This window comes from Amaranthus tricolor, chromosome 2, assembly GCF_026212465.1.
Source record: "Amaranthus tricolor cultivar Red isolate AtriRed21 chromosome 2, ASM2621246v1, whole genome shotgun sequence".
Lineage (NCBI taxonomy): Eukaryota > Viridiplantae > Streptophyta > Magnoliopsida > Caryophyllales > Amaranthaceae > Amaranthus > Amaranthus tricolor.
In genome coordinates, this window is record NC_080048.1 from 31,213,761 (window position 1) to 31,233,087 (window position 19,327).

Below are 19,327 nucleotides of genomic sequence, written 5' to 3' on the forward strand. Positions count from 1 at the left end.
TTATCATTAGTAGGGGCTTTGTGTACAAGATTAAGTATGCTGCACATAGGAGGTTACATGGATCTATGAAACAACATTATCAGAAGCTCATGAGCTATGTTGGGGTTTTAGAACGAAGTAACCCTAATAACCACTTCGTTGTTGTTACTGATCCAAGCATAAATCCACCCACATTTTAGAGGTTTTTTGTTTGCTTTGAAGGGGTTAAAGATGGTTGGGTTGGTGGGTGCAAGAAAATATTGTGCATTGATGGTTGTTTTCTAAAAAAAACATTCTTGGGAGGAATGCTATTAACTGCAGTTGGGAGAGACCCTAACGAGCAAATGTATCAATGGAAAACATAACTTTTTTATATGTATTAAGTTACCATTATGGTATAATCTATGGCTTAGAACATTGTTCAAAATTTTGCATTTTGGAAAACATTTTAGCACTTTTGTGTGTAAGGAATGCTTATGTATGTAAAGGTAAATTCTTGAAAATATTGCTATAAGATGTATGGATTGAGGCTATAATTCTTGAATCGAAGAAACTTTGTTACACTTTTTCATTACATTGGATTTTCAATACATAAAATTCCATTACATGATCATATTCTTATACTTAGCTTAACATAAATAAGAACAATACAAATAAAACCCATGATGCAACAAGTACAAAACTTAACGTTTTTTGTGCATTTACATATTCAACAACTTTCAATTTCAACATAGCTTCACTTTCTTTCAACTTTGTATTCTTAGCCTTCAATTTTCTTATTTTGTCAATCAACATAGCTTTCTCTTCTTCCAAACAAGAAGAAATTTCACTTGTATACTCTACATCTTTTCCCACTTAAAAAATTTGCAATCTTGTGCCTACATTTCAAACCAAATCATGAAACCCTAATTGATAAAGAAATTAAAAATTAACATAAAACAAAATAAAGCTATTGAAAAAAATAAACTTACTGGCCAAAATGCACATCCATAAAACCTCTCACCAACCCTTGTTCCTTTTTTGACTACTTGTAATTTAGCATGAACACCATGTTTACATAAAGGAATTCCTTTTACAATTGATGTTCTAGATTGAGATGATGACGAAGGAGAATACATGTTAAATATCAAATTACTTTAGAGGTTAAAATGAAAATGGAAAAAAAAAATTGAGATGTTGGAAGAAGTAATTAAATTGGAAGAGCAAAGTGAGGAAATGAGGAAGATGAGGCTGCTGACCTGCTGTCTATATACCCATTAAACTGATGAAGAAATGGGGAAGTTACCGTTTCTCCAGGTCATAAACCGATTAGGTATGCCAGCGGGAAACATATGTCAAAGTTCGTATTATTCATGGTTAATTGAAAGTTCGTATTATTGTTGGGAAATCAGTGAAAGTTCGTATTGTTCAGGGTAATTTTTCCATAAAAGTAAAGAAATTTTCACGTGGTAACCTTGAGTTTTTGACTTTTCCGCGTGCTAGACAAATATTTTTTTTATCCGCATGGTGACCCCGAGCTTTCAAATTTTTCATGTGGTAGAAAAAATGTAAAGTTTTTAGTTACATTAAGTACTCGTTTCAAACATATTTTTTGAAAAATGTGCTCTATAAGGGTGAACTCGATATTTATTTTATATAAAAAAGTCGTTATGATGACTAATAATAACGTAAAGAGAAATTTTATATGGTAGTAATCAGTTTAAGGGAAGTAGAAATTTTTTAAGTTTTTTTCACATGGTAACAATAAGGTTTTAAGTTTAAAAGAGCTACGCATAATCTGTTTAAATGTTTTCGTTAAATTTTTTTTTTAATATTTTTTAAAAGTTTTTTCTTCTTATTTAATTTCATGACTAAAAGAATAAATTAATAAAAGGAAAAATCAAAAAACAAAACCTTCATATTCAACTCATCTTAACCCCCACCCTCTTATACACCAAGGCCCCACCCTTTTCTTGCACCGGTGTGCAACATTCACCCCTCCCCCATCGTGTGCAGCCCCTGTTTCTCCCCCTCCCCATGCCCACACCACCAAACCCCTTCTCTTTCCCTCACGCACCACCAACATAACTCATCCACCACCTTCTCAAACACCATCAGTCCACCTTCTCATGACACAATGCCCATTGAAATTGAAATTTACGTACCACCAAAAAAAACCCTCCCCCACCTCTTCTTAAATTTGATGTTATTACAAAAACTATTTATAACTTTTAATTACAATAAATTACCCTTCAATGGGGTTTTAGGATTTGTTCTTGTTTTAGGGTTTATTTAAGGGATTTTTGTGTTCAACTTTAGAGACTTTGGTGAATTTATTTGGAATTCTTGGTCTGAATTTGACCAATTCGAATGCCATTGTTCCTTTAGTGGTAGCATTCAAATTAGGCTACGTGGTGTAATTAATATTCAATCTGGAAGCCTTAATTTCATACTTGAATTCAAGTTGCGAGCCTCAACTACTAATGAACTCAAACGGCAAAGAGATTGCCACTGTTACATCAACAATGGTTAATACGATTGCTCCTGCTTCATCAGAGTAAGATGCTCAATCGACCCTCAATCAAGGTATTCTTAAATGTTGGGATTTTGTTTTTAGCTGTTATGTTGTTGTTGGATCTGGTAGTGTTGTCTATTCTTCTAATACAATTACTGGGTAATATTACAGCCTTAACTAGAAATCACAACTCATCATCATAGTCATACCTATTCACCATCAAACAAAAAAGAAAAAAAAATATAAAAAAATATCGGAATTGGATATTTTTAACAGAATATGCTACGGAATTTGTAAAATTAAAACCTTATTGCTATCATGTGAAAAAAACTTAGAAGAGTGTTACCAAACCACAATGCTACCATTTAAAATTTCCTTAACGTAAATTTAACAAAAGAAATAAAAAAAAAAAATTTGTACACCACTTGGAAAACCATAAAAATCAGGGTCATCACATAAAATTTTCCTAAAAATAAACATGCGACTGAAGCTGCAAACTCATATCTAACGACGTGGCGACAAGTCGTAGTCCTCACTTTGCTAACTCTAAGAACAAAGCGACAACTTTTCACTTTTTGGCTTTATTTAAATGTTGCGACTCGTCACTTCCTCTCTACTTCTCACCCTTTTTTGCTGATGAGCGATGAGTCGTGGCTTTTGGTTATATGCTATGACCATTTGCTCGACTGCTTGTTCAAATGTTAGGGCTCTTAGGCTATTTCTCCGGGCCTTTACGCTATTATTACTCCAATGTCCTAATAAAAATCACAAACACTCACATTTCACCTCAAAAACACAACAATATAATAAAGTCATTATTAAAGGTGAAATTACTCAAACACAGTATAAAAACGTACAAGAATGCTCAAATATAACATCAAAAAGGAGTATAAATGTCATGAATAATTAAAAATAATTGTAATGATAAAATTGTCTCATGCTTAACCTTTGTCGTCCTCAAGGATCCAAGTAAACCAAACTACTTTTTTTGTACTAGGCTAGCACTTACACAGTACACAATTAGGAGAGTACCTTATAACCCTTCACTTCAACCCTTATAACTCCTAGAAGAAATGGAAAGTAAAAATTCTACACTCATGTTTTCAATGATGGCGGCTTACTTAGTTTTGCTACCTTATAACCCTCATTTCTTATGTCGTCAAATCCATGCAATATAAGATGCAAAAGTTAAAATTTTCACATGAGAATTATCTCTTGACGTTGATTTATTATGTGGAGTGATGTTTAAAGGACCATATGTCTATCCTCCTTGATATTATATTATGATCAGGAGGTAATTTTGTCTCTGCTATATTTTGAGACGAGTTGCCATCGAGACATTGGCTAGCTTCATCGGAGAGAGACATAGCCCTAGAGCTATGGAGAATCCTCTCAACTAGATACTTAGTGCGCACGAAGGTCTAGGATTTTGTTTTTAATATTATGTGTTATTCTCTTCTCCCTGTTTGTGAAATCATGTTTTGAATGAATTTTTTCCAAAAAAATGTTTTACGTGAGGTATGTCTACTCACTCAACCTTCCGTGTGGTTGATACTTTTCCATTTTGGTTTTTAGTTTGCAGATGATTTACAGAAGCATTCAATTTGCAGGTCAGATACTTTAAAGTGACATAACCTATACAAATAGTATCGATTTTGTCAATGTAGATGACTTTTGTTGATATGGGATATACTAATCTTAGGGGTTGTTTGCTTTGATATTTTAGGGGCAAATAACGGATTCAATTACTTGATACCGTTTATTTAGTGTTTGTTTAAGAAGGTGGGTAACAATTACCCTTACTCAGAGGTAACACATACCCCTAATTTGTTACCTCTCAAAATGTTGGAGAAACACTTTACGTTTTCGGATCTTTCTCCCTCAATCCCCATGTATTCTTTCATCTCACTTGTATTTCTCAATTTTTCTCTTTTTGCTCTTAAAATCCGAATCTCATTCTTGGCTACTGATTATGCTCCACACAAACCAGGCCTCCACATCAAAAGTTAATCATCCAACCCGTTAGTAATTTTTATCGTTTGAGAAATTAAAAAAATTTCATTGTGATAACTTAAGTGGAATGTTTTCTCATAATATTGCCAAAAAAAAAATAAATTCCGACTTTGCTTGAAATGGAAAACTATTTCCCACATTACCGTCCACATAGGATAGATGTGAGGAATTTTTTTTTTCTTTTTTGTTTAATAGAATCGCTACCTGAAATGGCGGTTATGTTTAGGAAACTGAGTAAACCGCTAGATGAAATGGCGGTTTTATGTATATTAATTTTTTTTTTAAAAAAAAATGGTAAGCAAACCGCCACTTGAAGTGGCGGTTTTGTAGCAGTACAAACAACAGGTCATATTATATTTTTTTTTTTAAAAAAAAATAGTAAGCAAACCGCCACTTCAAGTGGCGATTTTGTAGCAGTACAAAACAACAGGTCATATTAATTTTTTTTTTAAAAAATAAAAAATAAAAATATAGTAAGCAAACTGCCACTTCAAGTGGCGGTTTTGTAGCAGTACAAAACAGCAGGTCATATTAATTTATTTAAAAAAAAATAGTAAACAAACCGCTACTTCATGTGGCGGTTTAGTGCTTAAGGCAAACCGCCATCTCAAGTGGCGGTTTTGTCTAAAAATTATTAAAAAAAAAAAAATTTCCACGTGGACGGTGTTGTGGGAAATACTTTCCCACATAATGCAAAGTGGGAATTATTTTTTTTTGAGCAATATTATGGGAAAAGATTCAACTTATGTGACAAACCAAACAATAAGTAAGGGAAACGTAAACAAGTGTTTCCCTTACATTGTTATACCAAACAACATATAACCATAACCCTTACCTTTACCCTTACCCCTCTTTATTAATTCCCTTTCCCTTATATTTTCTCTTTCCATACCAAACACCCCTTAAAAGTGTTTGTATTTTGAGTTGAATTTCCATATTGGATTATTTGTTGGGTACTTGACAGAGTTTTGATTTATAAGGTTATTTGGAGATACCCATGTTGTAATTATTTTAGGCTTATGCGAGTTAAGCCTAGTAACACCTTAGACTAATTAAGTAAATATTAGACGGGTGTTACATTTACGTTGCCTGCAACTCTATTGTTTCATTCTATATATTGCTTGCTCACTGCATTTACTGGCCATGTCCCTCAATGGAGTTTTAACCAAATTAGAGTTAGTAACTTTATTATCTATCCATGTGGGTGCTAATTTTTGATTTGAGTTAGGTAAATTAAATGTTGTTTTGGTTGCTAAAGTTTTTTGCTTATTAGGTTCTCATTGATATTTGTATTAGTTTTACTATGTTTATGTGTTTGAATTAATTTTTAGTTGTTTTAGTGTTTTGTTTGAGATTTATTGTTCTAGTGTTCTGGGTTCCTCAACCCGTATTTTTATCAGGGTCGGTGAACAAAGTCTATTTGAGATTTTATTATCTTCATCTTTCATTTGTTTTAATTTGGAGCAAGGCGTTGGTTGGATCAACCTTAGTTTATAAGCAATGCCTCAAGCAAGGTGTATTTGAGAGCGCCTTAGAGCAGTCAGGATGAGGCAGTTCTCTAAGATGTTGGGTGAGGTGCAACTTAGGTTTTTTTTTTTGGGAGAAATCCAAAACAATAAAGTTGATACTTAGTGCCTACACCTTGCAGTTTTGGAAACTAAAACGTTCAAGCCAAGTTCTTAGTATTGACGGCTGTTTGAGGAGGTGGTCGTCAATGCGTCTTGTCTTTGGAGTGATGTCTAGAATTTCTTGTCAGTATTTCGCCTAAATCTCATTTATGTTATTGATTAGGACTCCATATAATTATCTTTTGTAATTATGAGAGGTGGTTTTTGAGAGTAAGTATGCTCCTACAGGAAAATTTTCTTTGTCACTCTCTAAAGAGGTGGTTCTTTCTACTTAGATTTTCTTCCCGTATAATTATCAAAGTTAGTAACTGCAAACAAAAAAAAAAAATTTTTTTTTAGGTCAAATAGCTGTTCGCAGTTAGTAACTGCGAACAACTATTTTGCCTTTTTGCTGTTCGCAGTTACTAACTGCGAACAGCTATTTTGTCTTTTTTGACCTGTTCGCAGTTAGTAACTGCGAACAGCTCCAAACCATAGGTCTGGGGTTTTCACGCTTAGTTTTGGAAAAAGTTTGAATAATAGTTTATTCAATTAAATTTTTTTTTTCCGCTCACCTTTTTCAAAAATTCGAAATATATAGAGAAGGAAAGGCAAGTATTACTTTTAAAATAGTGAATTAATTATAGTAGTCGAAAATTTTCGAGTCACACAGAATATAGAGTACCACTGCTATAATATAGAAAAGTAATAAATAGTGAATCAAAAACAAATTTATTATTAAATGAAAATGTACTGAAACTTCGGTTGAACATGGTTCGATTTGGTCTGATCTGATTTTAAAAGCAAACCAAATCAGAAATTCCGGCCAGGAAAATTTTCTAGACTGGATCGAACCAGACCGTTTTACAACGGTCTGGTCTGCTGTATCGTTTTTTATTTTTTTATTTTTATCCAAATTAATACACGTGTTTATCAAATATTTCGCATCTATAATCACTAAACATAATAATTTGTAATTAGTTGATAATATCAACATCATTTAAGTATATATTATTATACAAAAATTACTACATCTTGAAATATCTAGATAGCAACTTAATTTCTTTTTTTAAAAAATTATGATTTGAACAATTGTAAGGTTTGCAGTCTGGTTTGATCTGGTATGAAAAATAAAAAATCAATACCAGAACGTAAACCGTAATTTATTTTAAAAAAAAAAACAGATCAGATCATTTTGACCATAAATCAGATCAAATACTAAAATTTTGATTTGATCCGATTTTATTTACGATTTAAAATTTAGACTAAACTTTGTTCAGTACATGGAACCATATGAAACAAGTTAGTAATAAATGGTCCTTTATCACCAATAGTACAACCTTGGAAATTAAAATAACAAATAAATTCATCTATGATTTGCCTAAGTAGCGTTGGAAAATAAAAAAATTTCAATTTGGGGTTCACAAAAATTTATTTCCCAAATTAGTGTTCATTAAGAAAAAAACTAATTAAATCTATTTGATTGTGGTTTGGAAAGTTTCAAACTTCTTAAATATCTCCCAAGCAAAACAAAACCAAAACTAAATTAATTTTAATTCCAAAAATAAATTTAAAAAAAAAATAATGAATAAGAATTGAAATTAGAGGAATTTTTGAAATTGTTGAGCGAAAAAATAAAAAAAAGTAATTAAATAAGCGAAATTCTAAACAAATCCCAAAAGTAAGCGTCAAAACCCCAAAGCTGTGCTTTGGAGCTGTTCGCAGTTACTAACTGCGAACAGCTATAAAAGACAAAAGAGCTGTTCGCAGTTAGTAACTGCGAACAAGTATTTTGTCTTTTATAGCTGTTCGCAGTTACTAACTGCGAACAGACCTGATATACTAAATCAGATCAGTTTCTGTTTTTCGCAAAATCGCATTTCTCAAACCCTACTTCACTCGACATTTCCACCTTCTCCCTCTAAAACCTTTGATTCATTCCATCAAATCGTGCAATCCTCTTTCAATTTGACACTTCAAAATTAGTGGGATACTGTAGCTTGCGCAAAGGTAAATTTTTTTGTGTTTTTTGGTGTATATTTGGATTTTAGGGTTTTAACCAAATTTGTTTATTTTTTCAAATGTAGGTTTGTAGTTGTTAAATCAAGACTAATCTTAATCATCCATAAGCATTGAAGGTAATTTCTAATTGTTTTTATAGCTTTATGTTGGATTTTGAAGTAATGTTGTTGTATTAGTTGAATATTATTAGAAAATGTTGATGTTGATGTTGGTATTAGAAATGTTATTTGTGAACTTATGAATTGATTTATTATTTGGATTATGTGTATTATATATGTATGAACTTAGCTACATTATGGATTTGAATAATTTGTAGACCAAAAAAGATTATAATCAAATGAATATAATGTACTTGTATGGGCATGAGTTGATGTTGATGTTGATTTTCTTTGTGTTAATGTAGAAAATGGCATCATTTCGCGTCACTATAGTATGTTTTTGGAATGGTTGTATTAGAGAAAATAATGGCAAAGTTCATTATGTTGGGGGAAGACGTAAGTTGTTTGCTTGCAATTCGAACATGGATTTAAATCACTTTAGACGTTTTATATCTTCTAAGATTGGATGCGATGTGGGAGCATTCAAAGTACACCCAAATTCCCTCTTTGGAGTTATACGTAGAAGAAGTACCATTAGAGAATGTAGTTGCTTCTAATCCTACTCCTACCCCTATGCCTATAGTAACTCAGGAAACTGTAAATCCCGTCGTTTCTTCCGCATCTTGTATTTTTTCTCAACCCCCTACGAATCAAGTTCCAATTGATTCAATGGTTAACTTAGGAGAAATTGCTGAGATGGGACCTTGGGATGATGGAAATGAGAGTAATGAGCTTATTGATGATCCTTCTGATGACGATGTGGATGTCGATGAGGATGCGCTAGCAAATGACATGACTCTAGGCAATAACATTACTTGACGACCGTGGGAGCGCATCGCCGAGTATAGCTGGGGCTCCGCAGCCCTAGGATACTTGTACAGGAGGCTTTGTGGTGCTGCCCATAAGAACGTCAAAGAGATTGCAGGACCACTAGTCATATTACAGGTAATAACAATAACATTTAATTCTCATCCACATTTGGTTAATTACATATTAATAACATTTGCGATCGTTAGCTGTGGGCGTGGGAGCATATTCTTATCGGCCAACCTTACAGAACCGTTGGTCGTGGTGATACTGCTCCTCCACCACAACCAGCCCCAAATGTTGCGTACGGTTCGAGGTGGAATTTTGCCCGCCGGACGCGCAAGCACACCGACAGCGGTCTTGGATTCTACCGAGATCAATTAGACCTGCTACGACCCAACCAGGTAAACATTTCAGTACTCATTAACATTAGTACAATTTAATCAACATATCACTTACCTTTTCCTTAACATGTATTTTAGTTTTTGTGGGACCCATACCCAGCGGAAGCCTACGCAGCTGTACCCGAACACTCGGGGATTCATTCCAGGGCGTAGAGGGCTTCTGTGCCACTCATATGCTTCGACATTGTCGAAGTACATCTACCAGAGCGCGTAATGCGCCAATATGGGTTGGTACAGGGCATTCCACCGCTTTGTGACACTGAACCCCAGCTGCATCTAATTTCGCGAAGAAATCAAGCTGGGGCAAACTGGATGGAGATCAACGGGCGCCACATCGCTCGTTGGGATCATAGACTTGAGCTGCTGGCACAAGGTGCGTCGATCGATGTTGTCGGCGCACCTACTACACCTGACTATATGCCATGGTTCCTCTCCATCACGCGCCGATGGATGACACCACGTGCCATCTTGGAAGCAGCACATTACGCACCTGCTGCGCCTACAATGACCCAATTTGTAAGTCTTCATTTGCATTTATTTGATTAAGTTGCCAATTATATAATAAAATGTTACATTATCTAAATATTAATTGCAGGCACAAGGTGCGGCAAACGTGATGCGGTACAGCCAGGAGGAGCCGGTGAGGGAGATTGCGCATGGCATGCTCTTCGGCTCGCAGTTCCAGCACTTCAAACCGGAAGTCGCTCCACAGCACTCACCGACTACCTCCCATACGCACATGGCATGCTCTCCTTCTTATGACTACCATTTGGAGGAGATGGATCATTCATATCCCGTTGATGCTGCGGGGACCTCGCAGGCTGGGCCATCACAGCCATCACAGTACCAGTCCCCTCCACTGCCAGAGCGTCACGCGAACGCCTCTTTTTATCGTAGGAGGCGAAGGAGACCAACTCAGTTGGATAGGGTAGATGAGGGTTCGTGAGCGTTAACGATTACCTTTTGTGTATTTGGATCGACTATGTACATATATATATATATATATATATATATATATATATATATATATATATATATATATATATATATATATATATATATATATATATATATATATATATATATATATTTTAATTGACTTGTATATTTCAAACATTTGTATACATTTCAAACTTTGACTTATGAATGATCGGAGTTTTGGCGATGAATCATGCCGCCTTAAAGATACATCGACTTGTAATTACCTATTCTAATGTCTCTAGTGCAATTACAACAAACAACAACTCAAAAATAAAGGGAAAAAAAAATTAATTAGCTGTTCCCAGTTAGTAACTGCGAACAGCTATAAAAGACAAAATATCTGTTTGCAGTTACTAACTGCGAACAGCTCTTTTGTCTTTTATAGCTGTTCGCAGTTAGGAACTGCGAACAGCTCCAAAGCACAGCTTTGGGGTTTGGACGCTTACTTTTGGGAAAAGTTTAAAATATCGCTTATTTGATTAATTTTTTTTATTTTTTCGCTCAACTTTTTTAAATTTTCAAATTAGGGAAGGTATGGGTTGGAAATGAAGAGTTTGTTTTTTACTTGGGTTGGAATTTTGTTGGAATTGGGCCAATTTCAATTTCAATTTTTCAGCTTAGCCAAACAATGGAATTGGGCCAATTCCATCAATTCAAATGAAATGGCCCAATCCAAACGTACCCTAAAGAGAAAGAGTAATTATAAGGCTCATATTAAAAGAGATTTTAAATATATGTTTTAGATAAAAAACAGATTGTGAAATTCATTTTCAAATAAGACAATAATGGAAAATAAGTATGAGAATAAAAAATAGAAATTGATTTGGGATGAAGAAATTACTTGTATTTTGAAAGTTTTAGCTTTAGCAAGTGTTTTTTTACTCTCGCTCTCAATTTACACAACTTTTTATTTTAGTTTGTTTCACTGATTTTTCATTATTTTCTTAGAAATGATTATACTTTTTCTCTTTAAATTTCGTCCACAACCTTATAATTTCTCTTCAATTTGTTCCTTGTCAACTTTTGCAAAATAAGAGGGACAAAGAGAGTACATATCAATAGAGATTTGGAGAATTTATTAATAATAAATCAACATTTGTTTGATCCAATGTAATATACTCACCTATTAATTTTTTTAAATAAAATCACCTATTACATATATTTGTTAAAATAAATTGAACTATTATTTAAAACTATTTTCAAAGCTTATTAGTAAGTCAAGCAATTAAGAATAACAATAGTTGATTTTATTTACAATAATTATGCCAAATATGTGAGTTTATTTAAAAATAAACAATAATTGAGTTTATTTTGAGCGGATCCATTAAAGTTTTTGATCAATTTTTATTAAGATCGTTTCATCATGAGACGACTTAATATAGGCTAACCCAATTCTAATTTATAAAAAAAATTAGAAACAATTCAGAGTTAGTTTGAAAATTTTTTGTTTACTATAGATAATTTAGGCTGTTATATTAGTTGGTCTTGCGATAAAACAGTCTCACAGAACACTTGCTAAACTTGTTTTATTTTACAATTTTGTTATATTTTGAGATGTCCCATCATATGTTTAGTACTTCATATATTCATTATACTAATTTGAAACCTGTGCCAAGCAAGGATAAATTGTTAAAAAGTTAATATATGTAAAAGTTAAATAAATTTTAATAATTATGAAAATCATTTAGAGTACAGAGATTTGGTTATTTTGTTTCCTTTCAATATTATTCTCACTATTTTAATTACTACGACTTTCCTAATCTAGTGCCGTTTCGAATACTCCTCTTACAAGTTCCAACTACCCTCGAAAAGACTATAAATAACACCCAAATCTTACATCCCTTTAACACCAATTCCTTTTACTTCTTTCAAATTAGGGTCTATAGTTTTCCTCTTGGGTCTCCATTCAAATCTTTTCAATGGCTGATTCTGAGAACAAAATAACCCTTAGATCTAACGATGGCGAGACTTTCGAGATTGATCAAGCAGTTGCAATGGAATCCATAACAATCAAAAACATGATCGAAGATGATTGTGCCAGTACCGCAATTCCTCTTCCGAATGTAACTGGGAAGATCCTATCGAAGGTTCTGGAATATTGCAAAAAGCATGTGGATGCTGCTGCTGCAAAATCTTCTTCTGAAGAAAGATCTTCAAATGCTATCGATGATGAACTTAAGACTTGGGATGCGGAGTTTGTTAAAGTTGATCAAAATACCCTCTTCGATCTCATCTTGGTATAGCTTTCTCTCTTTTTGGATTTTAGATCTTTGATTTTTGTGGGTTTGTTTTGATTTAGTGGTTGATATGTTTATTTGTGGTAATGAATCATTTTTTGATTTTTCATTTGGTAACCTTACTTTTTGTGTGAATGTTGTAACCCTAGTTTGGTCGTATGATTGTGTTGTTTTGTAATTCATTTGTTTGTTTGATTGATCGTTATGGATCGTGTCTGTTACTATCGAAATTATGGATTTTGTTGAATTATTGCGGATTATTTTTAAAATTTTTTTGAATGGTTTGTGTCAATTATTTTTGAAATTGTGGATTTGTAGAATTCTTGGCGACTTTCTTTTTTTGATTCTTTATGATTTATGATTTTCTATTTTTTTGATTGCAATTGATTCACTAATGTTGTTATTCTGAATGTGTCTCCATGTTATTTCCTTACATTTTCCGGTTAAATTTAATTTTATTTGTTTATGTTAGAGTTCAATTAATATGGGTAATGGCTTCTAAACGGAAGGATTATAATGAAGAAAAGGAGCATATAGTAGAATTATAGACATATAGGGAAATAGAAATTCTGATAGAGTTGGATGAAGAGAATATTTTTTCATTCATTAATAATTTTAGGAACATATATTAGATTTAAATGGCATGTTGTGCACAAACTCAAAATAGAAAAAAAAAATGCGTGAGGTGCACGTTCAAAAGGTCCTTTTTCCGAGGTGTAAGGCGCAAGACGAAGGCGCTGACTTTTTATATGCGAGGTGCACAATTTATTGGAAAGCTCCAATATCAAGCTTACAACCTTTTTAATACTTAAAGAACATGAAATTCATATTAAAAACTACTTTAGCACTTAAAATCATAATAAGTTGATAAAATAGGCTTGAGTGAACTAAAGAAATAAAAAGTTAAAGAAAGCAAAGTATGGTTTTTGATTCTTAAAATGTTATTTGGCACACTCAAACACTAAATATCTAAATCACATCATCCTCATAAGTATCGTCACCATTTGTTGTATAGCTCTTATTAACATAATGTCCTCTTCCTCATCATCATCGTCCACTAAAGTAAATCTAAAAAACAACAATAATACTAAACAAAATAACAACCTTTATCCTTCCATTATAAAATAAATAAACTAAAATAAAGGGGAAAGGGAAAGAGAGAGGAGATACTAAAAGAGAGGGAAAACGAAAAAGAAGAAGAAATCAGAACGAGACAAAAACAAGAAAGAAGGGAGAAGATATAACCTGGTTGCAAATATCTAAATCACATCATCCTCATAAGTATCGTCACCATTTGTTGTATAGCTCTTATTAACATAATGTCCTCTTCCTCATCATCATCGTCCACTAAAGTAAATCTAAAAAAACAACAATAATACTAAACAAAATAACAACCTTTATCCTTCCATTATAAAATAAATAAACTAAAATAAAGGGGAAAGGGAAAGAGAGAGGAGATACTAAAAGAGAGGGAAAACGAAAAAGAAGAAGAAATCAGAACGAGACAAAAACAAGAAAGAAGGGAGAAGATATAACCTGGTTGCTTAGGACATTGAGGTTAAAGAGAGAAAGTAAGAAAGAAGAAGAAATCAAAAAGAGAGAGAAAGCAAGAAAGAAGAAAAAAAGACCTTACCAAAGTGGTGAGGACGTCGACCAGTAGAGGTGTGAAGATGGCAACACTTCAAGGTAAAGCAACCTCTACTTATCAGTTTCTCACTCCTCGATAGCTTTTTTCTCACTACTCGATAGCTCTAGGGAAAGAAATTACGGTATGTTTTTGCTTTCTATTCAATAAACAACTAAGAAGTTTGGGTTTTCTCACTAATATGAAGTAAAGACATGTTATTTATCAAAATCAAATCTTGATACACAAGGCACTCAAGGCGCCAAAAAGGCGTGCCTTTGAAAAGCCTCTTGCATTTCACATAGACTCAAGGAGGTGTTTGAGGGATCACCTTTAATGGGATCGTGCCAAGGCATGCCTCGAGCGCAGTTACTCACAAAATTCATTACTTTCCCAAAAAAAAGAATTGTTCTCAAGTCTTTATCGTAATACCAAATTACAAGAAATAGAAAACTAAATTGAAATTCAACCTTGATCATATTTGCTAATCTCCTTGTAGATTGCAAATCAAAGCAGCAAATGTTGTTCTCTTTGGGATATCTTTTAGCCATTCAAAGCGAATCACGATTTAATTTGCTAACGAATTATATTACACTAACTACAATGGTAAAAATCATAAAAAGGAAATAGTTTTCAACATTTTCACTCGTAGCAATGCTCAAGCAACTTAATGACTTTTAAATCTTGACAACTTGTGACTTCTTTTTGAATTTAACCTTTAAATTATCATCATATAAGAACAAAAATTAAGGTCATTTCATCAATGTTGACATCAACTTCCTCTATCTTAAATACTCTAAAAAAACCACTAGAACAAACTATTTGTGCTTTCAAGTTTTCAATGGACATATCGTTAATATTGGCCACAAACTATGGTTTGCAACAAAGTTCGATTGTAGTGTTTTCTTCACACATTCGCAATACTACATTTGCCTACTACATTTGCCTACTATATTTGCAATACTTACACAATACTCTTACAATAAAGTTACTGTATTACTTTCTTCGTTCCAAATTAGTTGCAACATTATAAAAATGGCACTATTCATTATCACTTTTAAGTTGTGATTAGTTTTTAATCTATATGTTAAAATGTAGTCAAGTGAGATCTTATTTGATTCATCTCATTGCAGAGATTACTAATATTAAATTTTTATAATTTTTTATCATGCATAATTAGAGATACTAAGGATTGAATTAGTGCATTAGACTGTGTGAAAAAGCAAATGATGCAACTAAATTGGAACGGAGGAAGTACTTAAGTGAACTTTTCTTTTTCTATTTTGTTTTCTTTCACTTTTGATTATTACCTACTTTAGTACTATTTTTAGCCTTCATGTGAGTTCAATTTTTGTTTAATAAACTTAATAGAATCAAATCAAATCAAATAATACCAAGTGAACAACAAACGTGCCATCAAATGACTTGCTAGTTTGAATTTGTACATCTAATCATAAGAATCATGTATCATGTGACCTTGGCCTCAACTGTGAAGTTCTCTATAGTCAAGATGTACTTCCATTGGTATTTGAACTCCATCTCCATGAACATTTGCTCTGCTATTTAAAGGTTTTTCAATATTTTTCTCAACACTAGAATGCGAGTTGTGTAACAATTTTACCATTGGAAATAAATTTATAATCATGTCATTGAGAATTCAACTATCAATGATAAGAGAGCTAGATGAGGTAGATATTTTTTTTATTTTTTGATTTAAAAAACGCATACAAACTACATTATTTTACCAATATCACGTGCAAAACACATGCTTACTAGTCTCCCGTAGAACATTTCATTACCCTAATGCCATTAATGATAAAACTAACGTAGAGGTTGTTTTCGATTGACCCTTGATTGGAAATGTCATGTGCAATTTCATATAAATAAGAAATGCACATGATTTAAGGAGCGATTTTACTGAAGTCCTTACTAATTTTCCATAACAGTTTTTTATGCTACTATTAAATGAAGTGGTGTTAGTCTTCTTCATTTACACTTTCATTATATGATGCTTGAATACTTGTAGATTGTTACTTATTTTGAGTTTTGAAATTTGCAACGAAAATGAATTTTCTTCTTGGTTTGTTTTCGACTCTTTCTAAAGTTTTGAGAATAGCTGGGGAGATTTTGAGTTTAAGCCTTTTAAAGATCTTTTTCATATGTAGAGTGGGTTTGGTTCAATCTTCGATTAAAATAGTTTGCGTAATTAGCAAAAACTTTTATGATTGCAGATGATTCTTTGTTTGTTAGGCATTTTATAACCTTATTATGCTATGTGGAATTAGCATTTAACTAAGCTTATATATATTAGCTTGTCAAAATAGTGTAGCTAACTTGATGGTTTCTGTATGATAATGAGGGTGTTCTGTTTCATTTTTGAGCTATGAAGGTATAATCAATCAAGTTAACAAGCCAAACGATTTTTTCTCTTTTTCTCGTTTATATTTGTGATTCGTGACCTTTCTAATTCTATATTTTGATTTCTATCCTTATGTATATTCATGCATGTTAACAAGTGTATTTCATAACGTGTTCTATCTCAGTTACTCCCATAGCTTTAGGGCTATCTCTATTTTGGATGAAAATTTAGCAAAAAAGTCCATAGCTAAAAAATATCACCTTTAACCCAAATACTTTCTTATTTCTTAATAGAATATAGAATATTACTCAACCTCAATAGTTATGAATCCTCTTTAATGTCCAATAATAATATTATTTTGATATTAACATTTTTGATGTATTGGATTTAGTTGCTTAACATGAATAATTGATCTATAAATATGTTCGGTAATCATTTGTTAATATTATGTTTCAGGCTGCTAACTACCTGAACATTAAGAGTCTGCTGGACTTGACCTGCCAAACAGTTGCTGACATGATTAAAGGAAAAACCCCCGAGGAAATCAGAAAGACATTCAACATCAAAAATGACTTCACCCCAGAGGAGGAAGAGGAGGTTAGGCGTGAGAACCAGTGGGCTTTCGAATGATCTGATTGGATGGCAGCGTACACCTTCATTGTCTATTGTCTGTAGAATAGAAGTGTCTGATAGTAAGTAAGAGGTGGTCTTTTATTATTTATCATTTAGCGCATAGTACATGTTTCGGGTGGTCATCTGTGCACAATACTTGATTTAAAGTAAAACTATGCTTGTTTTCGTACTAATAATTAGACTAATATCTCAATTGTGTATGCACTTTATTTTAATCTATGGAAGTGTTGTTCTGTTATGGGCATGATCATGTTCATGGATGTTGTGTGTTCAGAAGTGCATTCTTTAAGATGTAGATTGTTGAAGGTTATTGCCTTGTAAGTTGTAACAGTTGCTTGAATTCGGAATTGTACATTGGTATTGAAGGCTGGCAAAATGTTAGGTGTATTCTTCATTCCTGCTATCTATGGACTATGGTATTGGTAGGTGAATGTTCTTGACACATTTATTGTCAACATTAATGTATTTTCTAGATTGCTTGTCTGGAACTTAACTAATGGCTTTAGTGTTGAGATCTCTTTTAATTGCATAGAGAACCATTTAATGAAGGGACCCACAGACGTATTTTTGCACAACACTTCATTTTTCAAAATTGGTGTTAAATTCCCTCATGTCCAATAATTAGAATATAGAGTTACGTATAGGGTTGACAATGGGTCGAACTCGACTCGGATTATACATACTTCGACTTCGCTCTCGATAATAGTCGTACTTTTTTTTAGTTCACCTCCACTCCGAGTCGGATTAGCATACTCCAAGTTTGCTTCGACTCGGACTCTCGGAACTCCAACGGAGTCGGATGCGGGGTCGGATTATTATCAAACTTTATTGTTGTGATATTGTACTAATGATTTTAAAGCACATAAAACTAACAAAATATATTTTTCAAATACAATTTTAAAAAAAAATATGTATTTTGAATTCACGTTTAATAAGAGAAATATTCCTACTACCATAATTTAATAAAATTTTCTCGCATTTTGATTTGACGTATTTTATTTCTCTTGATTTGATTTGTCATATTTTGATTGAGTAATCTAAATAAAAGTACCAAGTAGTTTTTCAAAATCAAAAACTACAATTACTATGAGAGAGCTTGAATTAGCCACGTCTTGAGTTTTATAGGAAACAAAATAATGGGGTAAAAGTCCAATTTAATGCTGGATTTCCTTCAGGGTCGAAGTCGGGTTAGAGTGTTGGATTTTTAATAAGGTCCAACTCCGGTCCATCTTAGCTCGGACAAGGATCATAAAATCAGAGTCGGATAACTTTTTCATCGCTCTCGACTCGAATCGAGTCGGACTAGGGTCGAATTTGGACTGAATTGTCATCCCTAGTTAGGGATGGGCATTTAAGGATCTGGGTTGGGTCTGGATCTTACCCAGACGTGGACCCTTACCTTAGAGTAGGTTCTAGACTCGAGAGCTAATTTTAAGGGTCTTAAAAAACTAGACCCAGAACCAGACTCTTAGGGTCTGAACTTCGACCCTATGGTCTAGACCCTTACCCTTAAAAATTTATTTTGTTAAGTGAATTTTAAGGTAAAATAGTTAGAGGTGTTCATTCGGGTGATCGGGTCAGTTTTGGACGGGTGTCATTCGGTTCGATTGAATTTCGGATCGGTTATTAATCGGATGTGTGTTACGGCGGGTCACATTCGGGTCGGGTCGATTAGTCACGGTTCAGTTGAAGATCAGTTATTCGAGATATCGGGTTTATATCAGTTCGGTGTCGGTTGAAGTTCTAGTCGAGTGTCAATCGGTCTCGAGTTGTTATCACTTAACAATTGGTTCGGTTTTATCGGGTACAGATCGAATCCGAGTATTTTTTTCAAGTAAAATTCGGCTACGAGTTACTAATTACTATCGATCGAGTCAATATCACATTAATTTGCTAGTCATTTTTTAATTCATAACAATATTCTCTTTGCCTAATGAAAGTTAAAGTCCAAATCAATTAGTAATTATTACTTTGTTACTTTTACTTGTTTGACTGTAATTAAAATCAAAGTTCTATCATTTTTCATCCAATTTGATGTAAATAGTTTATTAGACATTAATTATTGAGTT

General features: G+C 33.1%; 2 protein-coding genes across 4 annotated transcripts; both read left to right on the forward strand.

Annotated features, from left to right (window-relative positions):
• The first annotated feature begins 1,929 nt into the window (after positions 1-1,929).
• On the forward strand, positions 1,930-10,399 carry LOC130805247 (serine/threonine-protein phosphatase 7 long form homolog). Of its 3 annotated transcripts, none has more exons than XM_057669929.1 (6): positions 1,930-2,544; positions 8,181-8,231; positions 8,519-9,158; positions 9,230-9,424; positions 9,503-9,940; positions 10,020-10,399. In XM_057669929.1, the coding sequence occupies exons 5-6, from the start codon at positions 9,638-9,640 to the stop codon at positions 10,368-10,370; spliced, it is 654 nt and encodes a 217-aa protein (XP_057525912.1). In that variant the 5' UTR covers positions 1,930-2,544; positions 8,181-8,231; positions 8,519-9,158; positions 9,230-9,424; positions 9,503-9,637; the 3' UTR covers positions 10,371-10,399. The 3 variants fall into 3 exon arrangements, with proteins under 3 accessions (XP_057525912.1, XP_057525914.1, XP_057525915.1); XM_057669931.1 differs by having other exon boundaries at positions 8,896-9,158; XM_057669932.1 differs by lacking the exons at positions 1,930-2,544; positions 8,181-8,231; positions 8,519-9,158 and having other exon boundaries at positions 9,179-9,424.
• A 1,742-nt stretch (positions 10,400-12,141) lies between these two features.
• Positions 12,142-17,608, forward strand: LOC130805248 (SKP1-like protein 1B). Its single transcript, XM_057669933.1, has 2 exons — positions 12,142-12,642; positions 17,082-17,608. The coding sequence occupies exons 1-2, from the start codon at positions 12,325-12,327 to the stop codon at positions 17,253-17,255; spliced, it is 492 nt and encodes a 163-aa protein (XP_057525916.1). The 5' UTR covers positions 12,142-12,324; the 3' UTR covers positions 17,256-17,608.
• The last annotated feature ends 1,719 nt before the right edge of the window (positions 17,609-19,327 follow it).

What these genes read in the sequence shown, in the direction of transcription:
- LOC130805247 (XM_057669929.1), top strand. Translation starts at nt 9,638, where the DNA reads ATGCGCCAATATGGGTTGGTACAGGGCATTCCACCGCTTTGTGACACT. An exon ending in CGCCTACAATGACCCAATTT is followed by an intron (nt 9,941 to 10,019) that starts GTAAGTCTTCAT and finishes TATTAATTGCAG; the next exon opens with GCACAAGGTGCGGCAAACGT.
- LOC130805248 (XM_057669933.1), top strand. Translation starts at nt 12,325, where the DNA reads ATGGCTGATTCTGAGAACAAAATAACCCTTAGATCTAACGATGGCGAG. An exon ending in CCCTCTTCGATCTCATCTTG is followed by an intron (nt 12,643 to 17,081) that starts GTATAGCTTTCT and finishes ATTATGTTTCAG; the next exon opens with GCTGCTAACTACCTGAACAT.